Raw genomic sequence first — 19138 nt, forward strand, 5'->3', positions numbered from 1 at the left:
GGCAAACTGGGAGGCTTCATACATTTTCACACACAAACCTGTACAGGCATGCACACTCACATACACACACTCACACAAACCTTAGCATCATTATACTGTACATTCTCTTTGAATCCTTAAATCTTTACAATACAAAACAGGTAGTTACGCAAGAGACTTGAGTCATTAGAGTGTGCAACCTTTCGTAGGTGAAGTTTGGAGCATTTGGAACTGAGGTGGAATGGGAGTACAGTACACAAAGACAGGCCTTCTACTGTTCGACCTGGCGTGCATGCCCTCTCTGCAGCAGACTATGGAGCTGACTCTGAGTCAGTGTGTTGGATTCCTCTCCGCTGTGCTCTGTTGACTCTTAGCTAAGGGAAGCGATGGGAATCTGGTTTCCTCCTCAGTTTCTGTCCTTAACAAAATAAAAAACAACAACAACACTGGGTTAAGGACAGCCAACGATCAGAGGTCCGAGCTCGAACCCCCCTCAGCAGTGCTCATCTCCATAATGATCAGGAAGAGGTACAAGGTGAGGCCTGCTGACAAGGAGGCTTGGGTCACAGCTTAGTGCTCGGCGATCAAAATACACGGTCGTCTGTCCACGGTCCCATTCTTAACAGTACTCCTCTCCCTGGGTGTCAGGCAGGTCATTGAGGTCCAGGAAGACAGAGGCGTTGGAGAGCTTGCGGCTGCTGGAGGACAGGTCCAGCAGCTCCTCTGCAGTGCTGGGGACGGAGCTGATGTACATGTCCCACACCTGCTCTGGGGAGTCGAGCTCAAGCAGCTTCTGCTTAATCTTTAGGTTCTTCTCCATGTTCCGGCGCTTGTGCTTGAACTCCAGGATGGTCTTTGTGTAGCGGTTGATGGTGGTGACCGAGGATGCCATGCAGGCTGTAAAGGAACACCACGCCAAACTGAAGGAGAGAGGCAAGATATTTTTTATTGACACCCCTTGTAATATCAGCAACAGAAAACTTTATTTATATAGTACCAAAAGACAGCTTAGAGCTTGTTTAGTTGTGTATACTGCAATTGTATGATCAAGTTATACTTTTATTCATTCAGATTCATGCATCGATTTTTTTTTGTAGCATTATGTCACAGGTATGTAATTAGTCATTTCTAAAAGGATAGTAAAATGAATCAACAATTATGATTCCAGATTGGAGAAACACAGTGTGTGGGCTTACTTACATGTATGACCAGCTGTAGTCCCATGTCTGAGGCTTCCAGTCCTCTGGGCCCAGATGGACTGTCAGCTGAAAGGCTGTCGTGTACATCATATGGGCCACCATACCTAGCAAGCCTGACAGACAGAGAGGCAACACTGATTTACTGATACAGATAATGCATCCATAACTCTCATCAGACACTGAAATCCTCACAATGTGAAACAGAGACATAAGAAAAACTGAACTCAGTGCACTTTCCTGCTTTCACCACTTGGTGGCAATATAATGTTATCAGTGAACCAAACTCCACTGTAATGAACCCACCTGTATTATTATTGTTTTTTATGATATGACACGTCTGCTGTTTGTTAATTTAACCAAGGTAAATGAATGGGGAAAAGTAATCAGGTTTGTCAAGATGCTGTAATGAAAGTTTCATAAGCCAAGGGACCAGTGTTGCTATGCTCATTTGGGATGTGCATGCACTGTATTTTAATGACGTGACGCACACGTCGCCTAACACCGACACTACAGGTCACACAATTTACAATTGATATGCATCTAGGCTCATTCCTATGTTAATGTACCTGGTGTGAGTCAGGAGCCTTTGTAAACTTTGTTGAGGTGTGAATTTAAAGTCGTTTTAAATCTATGCGTGTGCCTGCGCGTGCTCCTGGTCAAATAAGTTCCTGCACGCTTAGCCGTCCCATGAGCATTGCACCCCGGCAAAAGGGACCTACACCCACCAACCCACAAACACACACCAAATGGCAAACTTACATATACTGTACACACATGTGCACTTAGATGAAAGAACCATGAGCCAAGCCTTATGTAATGAACTTTAAATTGCCTTTGTGTGTGTAATATGCTACACAAAGTAAACTTGCATTTCCTTGCCTTGAGGACAATCAATTCTAATTGTCCTCAAGGCCATTTGGAACATGTTTGTGTGCGCTGAGGTTTGTATGCATGTTGAGAGTGAATCAGACTCAATGTCAGCTGTCTAAGAGACACCCCTTGATACAAAACCCCTCCTAACATCGCTGAATCGTGTCCAGACATCCTTATCGACAAGCACGCATCATCTAGCCAGACCAAGGCTGCATGGATTTATGTGTCCTATACCCTGGACATTGTGGACAAGAACAGCACTGCTGTCAATCAGCTTCAGGTGAGAAAAGGCAAAGACTTTGCTGAGTGAAAACGTCTATAGTGCTCTAGTGCAACAATAATTCAATACTAGATTAAGTGGAAGGATACCGCCGCTGTTGGCGCCATCGACGTAATCCATCATTTTCAAAATGCGGTCAAATGAGAAAACAGAAAACAGAAAACAATAATTTATAATGGGTAAAGTGATTCATATTGTACTGCATTAAAGCAGACATACTTCCATCACCCGATACCATTGTCAGCTTCACTCCATTTATTTGCAATTGTGAAAATTTGTTTGGGGGGGGGGGGACTTTTCTCTTTGGTCTGTATTAGGATCATCCCATATTGCCATCACTATGTGTTGATCGTATATACATTTATATACAGTACCATGCAAACAATTGTAATGTATACTATTGTGAAACTTGTAATAGTGTTAAGTTACTATAGGGGTCAACTTCACCCTATGGATTAACTAACTAACAACTAACCTAGGAGTGTTGCAACCTCAAGTTCTGCTCTCTTATTCTCTATTTCTCTGTCTTTCCTGCTATCAATCATCATTACACTGTTGTCCCCTTTTTTTAGATTTGGTCCAACTTTCTTTCTAAGAATACCACAGTCTCCTATAGCTCTTGTCAGGTTCACTCTCCTCTCATTCATCTCCAATTATCTTTGTGTGTTAGTGTTCTTAATGGTTTAGTTAGTTACATGTTAGTATTTGACAACTGAAGCAAGGGATCTCTTCACATTGGACTTTTCATCACATGTAGCCTAATGAACCAGGAGTATGCCCTAATCCCCGAAAATCTCTAGTCTGAAAAACAGCAGCATCATGAAACACCTAAATTCCCTATCTCCCATCATCCCTAACAACACTTGTTTTTTTCCCCAAGATTATATTATCACTTAATGTTATGCAAATCAAAGGCAGCTTTGTGTTTGCACATGTAGAACAAATCCTTTTCCGCCAAGCTTAGCCATGTTCTGCCACGCGTAAACTATATGAACGTCACAGAAAAGTCACGTTGCTGCATATAAAATCAATAAATGTGTGGTTCGGGCAACTCACATTAGGAGAGGTCAAATGGCCTTATTTTTTAAGAACAGAACAGAACAAAACTGACTTTTATCACAATAGTGTCTATTGCCTATCTAAAACAATCTTTAATCTATTCTCTCTCTTATTCATGCTTTCCAGCCCAACTGGCAAAGAAATATTCATGTGCTAGGCGTTTCAACAATATCTCACTTAAATAAGTGAGATATTTGGTAGAATCTGGTTCCAATTTTAATTGGACTAACATTATAATGTAGCTCTAAGCATAAGTTCAATAAGGAAGATCTCTCTCTCTCACACTTTCATCTTCATTGCTGGGGATGCTTCACTAACAGCCTGTCATTCACAGCTTGAAGTGTGAGCACTTCTAGCCAATCTGCAGTCAGCCAATCAGGCGATTGGCTCCGCCTTTAAATATCACTGCCTCTGACCCTGTCATTCTGTTTTCAGCAAGCAACGACCAACCCACCTCCATCACCAACTCCACCTTGTCTCAATCGTCTAGAGTTGAAAAGGAAGGAGGCTCATCTGCACTGCCACCACCAGCGTCTAGACTCCGGGGATATGTTAGCGGATTCTAATCGTCTAAATGTTTTCTCTTTTATTCAATAAAACTTTTCATTTGTAACAACTTGATGTCTCCTTTATTTAATTAGTATTTGCACCCAACATGTTTGCCCAAATGAAAATGGCCATGCCAGCCTACGGTGCAGAATACAAAAACTTGCATTGCACTGTACAACAAAAGCAAGATTCCTTGACATACCGCTTTCTTCAGATTCAATACCACATCGTCTTGTTGGGTTTGAAAACATTACAACGATCAGTTACAGTACATTTTTGTCCACTTGCAGCACAATGAGTCAGTGAAGGGTTGGGGAAATTGCTGCTTTTATGGAGATAGTAAATGTAATTACCCACAAAGACAGTTTATGCTCTACAAAGTTATTGGGTTGAAGCCAAAGCCCCCACAACAAACAAACACACACACACACACACACACACACACACACACACACACACACACACACACACACACACACACACACACACACACACACACACACACACACACACACACACACACACACACACACACACACACACTACTAATACCCTCATACTACATCTTAATATTTCTCCTCTTTGTAGTTGTCTGTGATGAATAGCTTTAATACATTTTGCGTGACTCTCTCTTCTACTGTTCCTTCGGAGCTCATTACAATGGGATGTACTCCCCTCTATAATCCATTTCCAACCATTAGAAACAAACATTTTATGGGCAGGATAAAGCCATGGTGATAAGACAACATGCTGGGCCAATTTAGGAGTTTAGTACCTTCTTAAAAAGCAACATTTATAATTGCAGGGGCTTTGTAATATTTGGCCAGACTAGATTAGATAATGTGAGGAACATAAATAATAAACATTTATATATATTTTTATTTTCACACACCAGATTAGAGGGGTCACTGTGATTTCCTCGACAAAAGGGGGACACCCCAAACCCGTTACCAAAGTTGTTGGGTGGGCTGTAAGGCCGGTAGCATGGAAAATTTAACACTGAGTCAGTGTTAAATAATCTTGTTAGTTATGACAGGGAACTGACCTCCGTCCCATTGCAAACTCAATGTTTCATTGTGGAGAGTGACGGCGGCTGTATACCTGAGAGGACAGTGAAAATGGCAGCGAAGGCGTTGAGCTTCAGTCCATTGATGACATTGCCAAAGTGACACACTTCTATAGACATGAGGATGCCCCCAGTGCCCAACAGGAGAATGTACAGGCACTCCGCCACGATGCACAGCCAAAGCACTCCTGCAAAGAGAGATGAAATGGCAACGATGAAGAAATAGGAGTGAGGCACACGAAAGCATAGTTTTTTTTTGTATGTGTGTTTGTAGGGGGGGGGGTGATGTAGGGCACATGGTTACTTAAACCGTATAGCCTATAATACTTAGTTGACTGGGGTCCCCCAGGGCTCTGTACTTGGTCCCCTCCCTTTTCCCCGAAAATAGCCAATCTACAAGCTCACAACGTGACGCAGGCCCCAGAATAGCGACGCTAAGGTTCATACGGTTAAGTAAACGGTAGCAGAGGAAACATGGACACAGTGTGGGGGAAGGGGGATGGAGAGAAAAAATATGGGCAAGTCAGAGAGGGTTGGGGTGAGCGCGTGGCGGGCGGGGGGAGTTTGTTATGGGTAGGAGTGACAAGGATAGAAAAGGAGGAGGCTGAGGGGGTGAGCTGAGGAGGATTGGACCAGTGACCCACTCACCCATATCATTAACCTTCACTGTCAGGGAAAGGATACATTATCTGCTAGAGACATATTACTGGCCATGGCTTAGCTCTGCACATCACCCTGCTGGAATGACAGGCGAGGCGACGGGCCTGAAGAAATACTGTATATGAAAACCCAATTTACACAAATTGCATACTGTATACACCCTTTCCCTGGGGCGGGTAGCTTTTATGTACTTAATTTATCACGGTTGACTAATGTAAAATGGCTGTTAGTCAAAACTAGCTATTCATTATACATTAATATCCATAGCAAAATAAAGAACAAAACCTGTTCTAAACTGGATTTAATATAAAAAGAATCCTTTCAGAACGTTTTACAATTAAAATAAGACATTATTAATGTAATGAATAGACTTAAATGTCCTAAGAAGTATAATGTCATACTTTTCCCAAGTATTGATCATATTATTTTCCTCTAATAACAAATGTTACACCTGTATATCTGCATATTATATCAGAAAATGCTGCAATCTATATTCACATCCCTTTCACATAACAACATCTCCTCAAGTAGAGACACTGACCGCGGACTAGAGCTCTCAATTGAATAACCCACAATCACGTCATTCACCACAGCGAATGAGATTGAGTGACAATACATCCACCTGTTGTTGTGTCAGTGTTACAATAGATCTCATTTCATTCCAGTGCAAGCGCCTGGCCCTTACAAAAGATTGTAAGGAAGTCTTTTGTGTGACGACTGAATCAGACATGGAGAGAGCGTGAGGATAAGGGAGAGACGGTGTGCCACTGCCACCGACAACAGGAGGAGCACTGCAATTAGAGGATGTCTGACACAAGCCTCCCCTCCCACACACGATGGACATGAGACCATTGGAAAAATTGATTTTCTTTTTTTTTAATCGACTGCCCCTTTGTTTGATTGATTAAGTGATTGTGTGATTGACGATCCAATTTTATGTGACATATACTTGCCCGTGTCAAGCATATTGGCTGCTGTCGAGATACCAAATAGAATGTGATTTAATAAGCCTGTATACAACCATGACTTGCAGTATATGAGATGATATATCTTCCTCGTGGGCAGGTAATACATTGCTTGGGGAAGGAGTAATTGGATGCTTTCAGATGTGTCACTATAGCCTTCAACACAACACCGAACAACCCATGTGGCGTGATCTTCGGTGTACAGTATATAGGCCTAATGGTGACACATTTCAGCCTCCCATCATTAATGCTGAGGTTTTATGGAAGGTGTAAGACACTATGATGCCTTTGAAAATTGTTTGAATTTGATATCCTTGCCATTCATATGTATGTATATTATACAGCCTTCTTGTGGTGCATATACAAGAAGGATAGTATGCGAAGGCTTAAGGTGGCATACAATGATGCCCTGAGGATTCTACTTAAGGTCCCTAGATGGCATAGAGCCAGTCACTTATTTGTGACTTGTGGTATCCACACTTGTGAGGCTCTTTTAAGACACTCCATGTATGGTTTCATGTCCCGCCTGGATGAGTCCCGGAACAGTATTATTGAGGATATAGTCAATCCTGGGAAGAGCTGCCTCCGGTACTTGTCCAGGCTGCGGAAACACTGGAGAGCCAGCCTCTATGTATTGTATGATGTTTTTATATGTATGCCCTATGGACCCCCTGTGTGTCTGGAATAAAGTTTGAATTGAATTGAATTGAATTGAATATGTATACTCTGGTTGTATTGCCTGATGCTGAGGAATGAGTGATGATGAGAAACCTGGGCTGAAACTTCTGTGGTGCCTGTCTCAGAAGCATGAGGATGGGGTGGCATGGGATCAAACATGTACTATGTCAATGCAATAAAACGACGTTGCTGTTTGTTACCCAGGCTTACCTCTTTCATTTTCAGGTGCAACATACAGGAAACTTCTGCAGTGTTCACCTGAAAGAGATTGCACATTTTGTCAAACTGCACACTCTTTCAATTGACACCGTGTGTGGCATCACTTAATACTGCAATATACTTGTCTCAGTGGTACAGTATGTGATCTGCAGCAGTATGTTCCATCAATTTCCGGTGTGAGAGGCATAGCCCATTGCATGCACTCTCAACCCACGGTATACGGCTTAAATGTGCTTAAATGTGTATTATTTTTCACAATTTCATCAATTTATGCAACACTTGCCTCAGGCCTCCCCAACATCTCTAAACATCCTGCCTTAAATCCGGTATGCAACAGTTTTATCTGGTCAATATCATGTTGGATAGCCTATCACTGGTAACGGTATTCTTACGATCAGATTTGAGCATTCTAGTGACAAACAGCAGATATGTTCAGGGGACCATGCATGCATGTCTCAGCTCAGCTGGCTTATGTGGAATCCCTAAATATTCCAATAGCTTCACATTCATATGGAGTAACAAGTCCCAGCCCTACCCACTTTTTTTTGGGGTCAAATAATAATAAGTGCTCTCGATGAATTGAATACACAGGACCACAATGGAAAGACACCCTTAGGGCTTTTTGTGTTATCCTTTTAGAACCATTGTATAATCGTACCACTGTAAAGTATTCAATATTAAAAAAACAGTAAAGGCTACAAAACTAAAAGTGCTTCATCATTGCATCAGACAAAAAAAAGGCATATAATGATATTACACACGAAAAAAATCTACCTTTTTAAAAGTGTAAGAACTGAAGAGACAAACAAAACAAGCCATGTTCATGTTAACTTAAAAAGGACAAACCTAACATTCTGAATGACAAAAAGGATGCCAAAACCAGAGAAGAAACGCGTATATGTGGCGCGCCTCTCCTCTCGAGCAGTTTTGGTTCCCATCACACGCTCAGTCAAAGTTCCATCAGCACCAGGTGCGTCATAACCAGTGGTGTAAAGTAACTAAGTACATTTACTCAAATACTGTACTTAACTAGAATTTTGAGGTATTTTTACTTTACTGGGGTAATTCCAATTTTCAGTACTTTTACTCCACTACATCTCAGAGGCAAATATTGTACTTTTACTACACTACAAAATCTACAAAGTAACTAGTAGGCTAACTAAGTTTTCAAATAATTGATTATTATTACAAAACATACATCAACCACATTCAGCCCTATATACATTTCGACCATTTGAAAATAGCAGATCTACAAGCTCACAATGTGTCGCATCGCGAAGAGTTGTAGATTTGCTATTTTCAAAAGATTTTTTATACATTTTATACATTTGAAAACTAGTGAAAACGGGACATTCTGCATAATGAGTACTTTCTAGTTTTGGTACTTTAAGTACATTTTGATACCAATACTTTCTGCACTTTTACTCAAGTCAATTTTGATTTCTACATTGCAGTATTGATATTTTTACTTAAGTAAAATAAATTGAGTACTTTTCCACCACTGTCCAATAGCAGCAAGTCCCAGCCCTGCCCCTTTTTGGGGGTCAAATAATAGAGCAGTAGGCTTACAAAATAAAAAGTGCTTCATCATGTATCGGACAAAAGGCATATAAATGATAAATTACGCACCCAAAAAATAAACCGTTTTAAAAGTTGCGTAAAAGGTGCGTCGTAACCAGTGGTGTAAAGTAACTAAGTACATTTACTCAAGTACTGTACTTAAGTACAATCTTTTGGTATTTTTTACTTTACTGGGGTATTTCCAATTTTCAGTACTTTTACTTCTACTCCACTATAGTGGAGGCAAATATTGTACTTTTTACTTCACTATAATTATTTGAAAACTTTAGTTACTAGTTACATTGTAGATTTTAATTATTATTACAAAACATACATTAACCGCATTCAGCCCTGTAAACATTTCGACCATTTGAAAATAGCTGATCTACAAGCTCACAATGCTTTTATACATTTGAAAACTTGTGAAAACGTGACATTCTGCATAATGAGTACTTTCTACTTTTGGTACTTTAAGTACATTTTGATACCAATACAATTCCAATTTTGAATTCCCGACTTTTACTTGTAACAGAGTATTTCAACATTGCAGTATCGATATATACTTTTACTCAAGTAAAAAAATGTGAATACTTTTTCCACCACTGTCCAATAGCAGCTATACTGTAGCTTCACATTCATATATGGAGTAACAAGTCCCAGCCCTAGTGCTTATTGTTTTTGGGGCAAATAATAATAGAGAGCAGTGGGCTATACAAAACAAAAACTGCTTCATCATCGCATCGGTCAAAACAAGGCATACAATGATAAATTACGCACAAAAAAAAAACGTTTTTAACGTGTAAAAACTGAAGAGACAAACAAGAAAAAGCCATGTTCATGTTAACTTAAAAGGACAAACCATTAAAATTCTGAATAACAGAAAGGACGCCAAAACCAGAGAAGACGCGCGTATGTGGCGCCTCTCTGGCTGTTGATGAGGTTCCCATCACGCGCTCAAAGTTCCCTCATCAGCACCAGGTGCGTCGTAACAACATCAAACTCACCGCTCATGTTGACGTTCTGCTCGCAGGAGAACCAGATGCCGGTGTGAAACTTCCTCATCAGGTACTTGTCCTCGCCCGTCTCCACGATGTACTGGACCAGCCGCGTGTTGTTGACGTTGGAGCGGTTGTACCTGATGCAGTAGGTCTTCCCGGGGCCGCCGTCGCTGGACGGCCCCGTGCAGAACGGCTTCGCCACTTTCCGCGTGCCCTCGCACCAGTAGCTGGTGGTCAGCGCCGACACGGCGAGGAACAGGGCGAGGAAGTTCAAGGTAAGAGCCATGGAAGCTCTCCGTCGCCGGTCGATCCCCATGATAACTAGCGATCAGAAGAAAAAAAGTGGCAGCAGAACCACCACCACCACGCTAAATCCTGAACCGTGGGTGAAGTTGGTTTAAGGTTGGATATTCTTCTCGCTCAGTTGGGTATTCGAATTTCTTTTAGGGACCGTCAATAAATTACAGATTGCATTTTTTGTGAAATGCAATATCTCCCAGGCAAAAGCACAGAGACAGACCAAAATACATCATCATGTTCTTTACCCATGCCTACACGATGCACACCCTTTATTTTGCCCATTTTCATTTAGAAAATATATTTTTTAATGAATTTATGATATCTTAGAGTAAGAAATTCAATAAGACAGTGGCAGCCTATTTGGCGACCTCTCCTCAAATCCTCATTATCCTGGGCTTTCCATGGATGTATCCGCGCCTAATTACCTCGGCGCATCCTCTGGCTGCTGCTGCTGCTGCTGTGCGTTCCTAAGATATTTATGCTCCTGCTGCTGGGTCTCTCATTTTGTAGGCTGGTTTCCCAAACAGTGGTTTGGGAGTCGGGACCCATTTGTGGGTCGCGAAATGATTTTTGTGGGTCGCGAGTAAATGTCCCCTTATTTTTTTGTTTCCTATACGTTTGGTTTTTTATTATTAGTATTTCAAAAGATTTTCAAAAAAATCTCCCAAAACTTCAAATTCACGTTTTTCAAAATAATTCCCCAAAGACAACTTTTAAGAAGTAGTTGTAGAGGCTTAAATTGTCCACTGGAAGCATGTGACTTACTCGTTTGCTCTGTTTGCTTAATATTTCCCCCAAAAAAATAATTCACTCCAGACGTTTGTAAAAAATGTACATGAAGTTTTACTTCTCAAAAAACAAAAAATAATATTCCACAGGTTTTCAAAGGTGAGATGAAGACGGTAAGAAAACTGTATACTAATTATCAGGTATACATCTTATGTCAATACATGCATATTTACTTTTGTAAAAACTTATTTTCTTAGCAGTTCAACTTGTCATTCATTCATTGGGTCATTCCTTCACCTTTATCAGACACCGGGTGGTTCCCCTTGGATTGTAGCCTATGGTTTTGAGACCTTTAATTTCCAATATAAACTATGAATAAAGATATATTCTGTGTTGGAGTATAAACTAATCTAGAGTTAAAGGGTTGTGTATTCAGATACAATGTGGTGCAATATTTATTTTCTGGCACAAACTGGCCAATTCTGTTCAGCTTTCCGGTTCTGCTATCAGCTATCCATGTTTTGTAAAATCTAAAGACAAAAACAAGATGCTCCCTAGTAATAAAATGGCTTGTCTTTTATAAACTCCATTCTTCTAGGGGTAAACCCTAGTGCATCCCAGTTTAAGAAGTTAAAAAATAAAAATAAATAAAAGTTTAGAAATTATTTATCTTCTTCAATTATTTAGGTTTTATAGCATTTTTACTCAATACACATTATGAATTATGAATATCAATATGAAATGTTATCTCTGTGGTTTGGCTTCCACATACCCGGCCCCTAATTGCTTTCTAATATGGACACAATTACAACTTATCAAAAATAGGGGGGTCACACTAGCCTGCTGGGACCAGACGAATATGCGAGTGCAAAAAAAAATTGCACTCTGCGATTTGGGTCTGGCACCGCTCCATAGAGAATCCATTTCCTGCTCCAGAAGACGTGGGTGACCAATCAGGGCCCAGTATTCGAATATGGGAGACTGTAATTGGTAGTTGGTTGTAGGTCTAACCAATTGCGTCGAGGGCCATTGTTTTGATCCCGCCCCCTTGGGGAAAAAAAACTTCCTCATGGAAGCACCAGACTCATATCCACGCAGTGATAGAGTCTGGCTACGCGAGGCTAGGGTCACACAGCTTGGTGAGGAAGTGGCACCAAAACAAGTGTACCTCCATCCTGTGCTCCTGCAGCGCCTGTGAGACGTCACCTTCTGGCCACCACAAGAACCTAAGCAGGTCAGCATTTTCTGGTGGGACCTTAACCTGGTGGAACATATGCAGTATACTGTAGCTTCCACAGCAGCCATGATAGCCACCTGTTCTTGGCGGAACCTTGTTAGGACCCCAATCAGACTGCTTGTCATGTCTGGCCCCTGCAGTAGCCTAGTTCTTCGTTAAGCGTGGTTCCCATACGAAGCACAACTGTCGAATACCACCCGTATTTTGTGTTTTTTTGGGGTGATATACGCCGTGATGTGGGATAAACCACACTTTTCCATCACAGTGGCTTAACTCTTCATCTGGGACTTTCACAGCATAGCCCTTGTTTACAGTTACAGTTTACAGTTTACAGTTGTTTAGGCAATAGCAGACGGTCTTAATCCAGAGCGACTTACAGTAAGCAAGGACACAGATACTGCATCATTTTGATCATATCTTCCATGAATCTGACATAGTCTTCTTGGAATGACTGATCCCTCTTAAGCTTTTTCTTTATGTTAAGCACCCGCTGTTCTGCTAAAGCTCTGTTGTTGGGCATTTATCAGTATTCTTCAATGTTAAGCAATAGAATAGTGGCCATTCTCAAGTTTTGTTGATTGAAAACAAATAAACAACTTATCCATAATCCATAAACATCTTATCTTCCTTCGACATTTCCAGCTGCTCTCCTTGAGCAGTCTCAGGAAAATCATACTTAAATTGTTGACTCCACAATTCTTCCAGTCTAGCGACAGAGATCCGATTGGTCAGGATTCGTGGGTATCCAGTCTTTGGACCATGCAGTGGTCCATTTATGGTCCATCCCAAAGCTGTGCGTACTGCATAAGGTCCATCCTTAACACTGCGGATTACCTCCTCTGGTTCCAAAGCCTTTGCAACATCAGTCCCAATCAAGAGACCTATGTCTGCCTCAATTCATGGGATTTGCACATCATGTAGATGAGGCCACTTATCCACATCTTCCTGGGTTGGGATATTCTCCTTACTCACAGGCAGTGGTGGAAAGTAACTAAGTACATTTACTTAAGTACTGTACTTAAAGGGTAAGACCACTTTGGTAGAGGTTTGGGTTAGGGCTGTGAATCGTCTGCTATCTCACAAATCGATTCGATTCCGATTCTTGGGGTCACGATTCCGATTTTTATCGATTTTTTCAAAATAAACGATTCTCGATTCAACTAGGCTACTGCAGGGGCCAGACATGACAAGCAGTCTGATTGGGGTCCCCTCTCTCTCTCTTTCAGCCCCCTCTTCTTTTTGTCTCTCTCTCTTCCTGAGTGTCTAGAGGTTGCCCCTCAACTCTACATCATCATGGAGGGAGTTCAGGTTGTTTACATTTGTCGACCCTCGATACGATATTTTTTAATTGAATTTTGTTTTTTTTACTGTTGACAAAGAACATTAATTGGGTTTCATTCACAAATAAAGTTAATTAGGCCAGCTACAGCCCTTATCTGTAGCCTTTTGGGTGTTGTTGTGTACTGTGGCCACTATATAGGCCACAGTAGAATTGATCAATTGTAAACATGCTGTAGTTCACAAGAGTTCAATCTTAATGTGAAGCTTAATGACTACACTACCCAGCTCGCAATCCAGTCTCCCTTCTGCCTCTCCCCTCACATATTTTGTGTCTAGTGTTATCAGTCTGAACACTGTGTGTGTGTGTGTGTGTGTGTGTGTGTGTGTGTGTGTGTGTGTGTGTGTGTGTGTGTGCGTGTGCGTGTGTGTGCGCGCGCGTGTAAGGATATTGGCTCACGTTTATCTCCATCATTAATTTCCTCTGACTGTCACATGCTTTGGGTATGCTTCTGTGTGTGCACATGCCTGTGTGGGAGAGATGGGAGAGAGAAACTATACTGTGTGTGTGTGTGTGTGTGTGTGTGTGTGTGTGTGTGTGTGTGTGTGTGTGTGTGTGTGTGTGTGTGTGTGTGTGTGTGTGTGTGTGTGTGTGTGTGTGTGTGTACGTACGTATGTCAAAGGATTGGAAACGTTGGACCCGTGAGACCAAAGCCATCATTCTTTCCCCTTGTTCTGACCCCCCCCCCCCACACACACACACACACACACACACACACACACACACATACAGCTACACCGCATTTGAGGACTGTATCTGTGATTCTTTATCCCTGCCAGCAGTGCAGTCATTCCACTTTAGACTCTTTTAAGCCTAATTTATACTCCATTGTCTGGCTGTCAAAAATAGCTGATTTTTCAACTGTCTGACCGTGACACTCAGCTAAAATAACTGATTTTCTACCGAAAAATGTTGAGGCAGTGGCACAACGAAGTATAATTGAGCTATTACATGCTCTTCTGTAAGTGACAAATTAATCATAGGGCTGGGTGATAGTTACTGTATGGACAAAATCTAAAATCACAATATTGTTGACCATATAAGTCGATATCGATATTGTGATAATGTTGAGGGGCTGACTATTGGTGCTTTCAGAAAATATTTACAAGATGAGATCTTTGATAAATAATCATCAGTATTGCCTACATAATAACTGTAAGTGGGTAAATGCAAACAGTAGAACAACTCGAAAAGTCAACCAGGAAAAGACAACACTCATGCCATATTGCAATATTACGATATCCCAAATAAGACGACATCTAGTACTCATGAATCATGATATCGATATAACATTGATATATTGCACGCCGTTAATATCACTTGTGTAGGGTTACTCATTTTGAAAGATTTTCATAATCCCTTTTTGTTTGCAAAATTCGTTCACAACACAAAAATGCACTATTTACAATGGACGAATGTCTGCTGCGTGAAATTACCAATACAATGAATTCAGTTTTTCATAAGAAAGGAGGCTTATTTTCATATGTGCAATAGCAGTATAAAGTAAAAGGATTCACACACCGTAAGCTATATATAGGCTACCCAGCAGCGTGGTAAATAGAATAAATAAAATGGTCACTAGGCTTACGTGAAAAATATACAACTTAAATACATTTTTAGCAAATTGCCTGACTTAATAATGAAAATAAATAAATAAATAAAAACAAAATGAAACTACTGATAGTATCAATTGATTACAACTCTTATTATCGATTAAAGGTTTAATGGTTAATCATTAACATTGTTATACACTGATGTATGCAATGGGCCTGGCTGCCCTCAATCATGCATTTGTAACATTCCGTTTTCACACTCATATACTGCAACGGAGACGGAGAGGACACAAACACCCTTGGATGGGATTGGGGAGATCAGGGTGGGTGGCGTGTGCACGGTATAGTTTGCTCCCACAGGGCAGAGGAGCTAATCAATATCTATGTGGGCTGCTTGCAGTGGACACTGTGTACACGGCTCTGATGCACGCTTTGAAGCTATACTTTCCCCTGGCCAGTTAGCCAGCACCGTGCAGGTGTTATCCAGGCACACGCTGTGCTTCCAGCTGGGCAGCTGATGTCAGTCTCTGGCTGGTAGAGACAAAGGTAAAGAGATCTCTGTTACTCACACTCCATCACTGTCATAATAAAAGTGGATCAATACATATCCCCCCTGTAAGTGTGGAATGGATGTTGTTCGACTCACTTGGAGTGCCATTTAATATCCTGCTGGGAATGCAGGGACTGCAGCTTGACTGTACTGATTTCTGTCTGAGGCAAAGACGAAATGCCAAGGACAGTCTGGGCTGTAGATCTACATAACAACTGATGACCTTGATGGGGCTGACGGTGGATCTCTGATCTTGCCTGATGCATGAATGAATGTATGAGGTCATACAATAACAGAGGCAGAGAGATGGGAAATCTGAGGCATTTGTCTTTTTGCAAGAGAGAGAGGCGCAACAACAGACACAAGTTCATGTTAAGAATGATGCATATCGGATAATGGTTTTAAAATGTTTTTTTGTTGTTGTTGGGTTTTGCCCCCCCCCCCTCCCAAAAAAAGGAATGCATTGCATTTTGACACTTAAACGCCTCCTTTGTCACAGTGAGTAGAGATGTACTGCCTTATCCAGGGAGTCTTTTCTTGTGTGGTCAATGCTTACACTCTTTCATTCTCTTTGATGGTCATCATCTTGGGATTTAGACATTGCATGACATAGGAGAAGGAGGTTCAGCAACACTTGGATCAATGCAAGTTTCTTTAATAAAAAAGGGCAGGGCTTTTGATCTGATGAAGATCGCTTCAGGTGGGTGGTCTCAGAACTGATTTCAGGTGTTCTGCGCCAACAAGATCTTGTGACTAGCCGAACTAGTTCGGCTACTGTGATTGGTCAGAAAGTTGGTCAGACGTTCAAGATGGACAATGGACGTGATATATTGTTTAGTTTTGTTCAGCTTCATTCCGTCAGCAGTGAAGCGAGTGAAAAGCAGCGATAGTTTGGAAGAGACATGAGCCAACTTCCAGGACGTACAAACACCTCTGAAGTCTCTCTTTAGTGACCATTCATAAACCCAACCTATCACAGCGCGGTGTGATATCCAGGTATTAAATAGACCCTCCAGAAAAATGCGATTATGCGATCGCAGAATTGACCGCATAATCAGCAAAATGGCGCATAATTAAGCGGGGGTAATTTTTTTTCAAAAAGGCCGCATTGCATCGCATAATATGCGCATCGCATAATATGCGCTTCGCATTGCATATTTCGCAACTTTTCACATATTTCGATTTTTTTGCAAACTTTCCGCATATTTTGCATGTTCCCGCAATTTCACCGCATAAATTTGCAAAAAAGAACGAATATTTCATTGCAAAATCAAGAATTTTAGCCCGCATAATCAAGAGTTTTAGCCCGCATAATCAAGGATTTTTGCCCGCGTTTTTCTGGAGGGTCTGATTAAAAGCATCAGTTGATGGTGACTTGCAGCAAAGACCCTCGGGTTAGATTTGAAACCGAGCCAGCTGCCGGAAGGACTTTAGCCTTATTTATGTGGAATGCATTCTTACCTGGTGAGCCCCTCTCAATGGCTAATTTGAAGAAAAGCACATTAGGTTGATTTGACATTTGAAAATAAGAGAGTTCATTAAGTTGATTGCATTTTACATTCATTATTCACTTATCTTCAACACCGTTATGGGAAATGGGAATCATGGAATAAACCTCCGCTATAAATTTACCAGAGACTGCCTAGTGTTTTCGTTTGATTAAAATACCCTTCCACAGATGGTGAAATATTATTACTAAACAAGACGCATGGAAAAATTATGTTAATTTGTGGCAGCATGTGATTGACTTCTTGAAGACTCTCTGTCCTCCTCCTGTCACTCCCGCCCGCATCATTCCCTCCTTCCTTTCATCAAAATGTACTGTCTGCCTCTTTGTTTCTTCTAGGAGGGTTAGGGTCACACATCCCAAGGAAACAAGCCACCGACATCACACTCACCAAGCCTTGAGGTGGAGCCTCTAGGGGAACAGGAAGAGAAACAGCTGGAGGAGGGAGGTCCTGGCAGACACTCAAAGGGCTTAAGTCCAGTAAGTTGAGTCTTTGGTCTTTGTTTGTCTCTTTCTCACTCTGCCTGTTCTGCACGCACGCACGCACGCACGCACGCACGCACGCACGCACGCACGCACGCACGCACGCACGCACGCACGCACGCACACACGCACGCACGCACGCACACACAACCAGAGATAATGCTACCAGAGAGACTACATATTGTTGCACCAATGTATATGTGTGTGTGTTCAATACAGCGCAGAAGCTTTAATTACAAAACGGTCTCATCAGTTGTGTCAGCAACAGCCCGGTGGACGATTTTTTTTACGATTTTTAAGCTGTTTATTAGCATTTTTACTGTGGGATCTGTAGTGACAGTTGCAGTCCCAAGTCTAAGTCTACACATAGTTTGGGTGTGCACAGTAAACTATCACTCTAAAGCATGCACACGTAATTGTGCATGTGCCACACCACACCATTACTACCTCTCCCCTACCTTCTCTGCCAAGGGCAGAAACTGGGGGAGCACTGTAATGGCACGCCTCATCGCATCTGGAACTCCTTCCCCTCGGGGACAATGTGTTGGCCGACCCTTCCTATTGCAGTCGTCCTCTCATCATTATCATCATCACCCCCACAGTCTCTCATAGTCTGTCTCATGGCTCCCATGTTTCTCTCCAGTGATTATGACCACTCACACCTCATGCTGGCTGATTATGGCATTTATGAGCTCCCCTGTAATGACTCACACACCTCTAATGCACCTCATTTGCCGAAATGGACAACAATTTTCAAGGTTGGGAAAATGCGTCGTTCGGCTTGTTGGTAGAGTTTATGTGTATGAGCGCTAGAGCATGGGGTTGAGTGTTACTTTCTTTAATTTATGACTCTGTGTTTGCGTGTGTGTCTGTGTGCGCGCGTGTATATTGGGGATGCATGTCTAATTTGGTACATAATTTGGCTACTTTGTCATAAGGGTTAAGGTTAGACATGTATCTGTTAGGGTTAGATTGGTTGAAGTTAGGTTAGGGGATATCAAATTAATGAACGAATGAAGTTAATGCAATATCCCCAAATGTTTGCGAACCGATGTGTGTGTGATGCTGTGCGTGTGTGCCTGCACATGTGGGCGTGTGTACTGTATCTGTTTTAAGTGCATCTGTGTAAATCTGACAGATGTGTATGCATCTTAAAGTTGTGGCATCAATATACAGTACAGGCCATTTTTCAGTTTGCCATTGCAGGAATGTCAGACCCGACCCCCCCCCCATAAACACACCTGAGGAAGAAACTCACCTCTCTTAAATGTGATTTACGGATGACAATGATATCCAGAGTGCATCACTGACTCGTTAACAACTCCATTAATGGAGATGCTTGATGTTCTCTTCCT

At 41.7% G+C, this 19138-nt stretch overlaps 1 protein-coding gene across 1 annotated transcript; it reads right to left on the reverse strand.

Moving 5' to 3' along the window:
* Nucleotides 1–598: 598 nt before the first annotated feature.
* On the reverse strand, nucleotides 599–10401 carry gsg1l2b (gsg1-like 2b; the record flags this gene model as incomplete). The annotated part of the gene is made up of 5 exons (XM_080455061.1): nucleotides 599–899; nucleotides 1180–1291; nucleotides 5041–5193; nucleotides 7519–7566; nucleotides 10092–10401. The coding sequence occupies 5 exons, from the start codon at nucleotides 10399–10401 to the stop codon at nucleotides 599–601; spliced, it is 924 nt and encodes a 307-aa protein (XP_080311187.1).
* Between the last annotated feature and the right edge of the window lie 8737 nt (nucleotides 10402–19138).

This window comes from Gymnoscopelus braueri (genome assembly GCF_963280865.1).
Source record: "Gymnoscopelus braueri genome assembly, chromosome: 17".
Classification (NCBI taxonomy): domain Eukaryota; kingdom Metazoa; phylum Chordata; class Actinopteri; order Myctophiformes; family Myctophidae; genus Gymnoscopelus; species Gymnoscopelus braueri.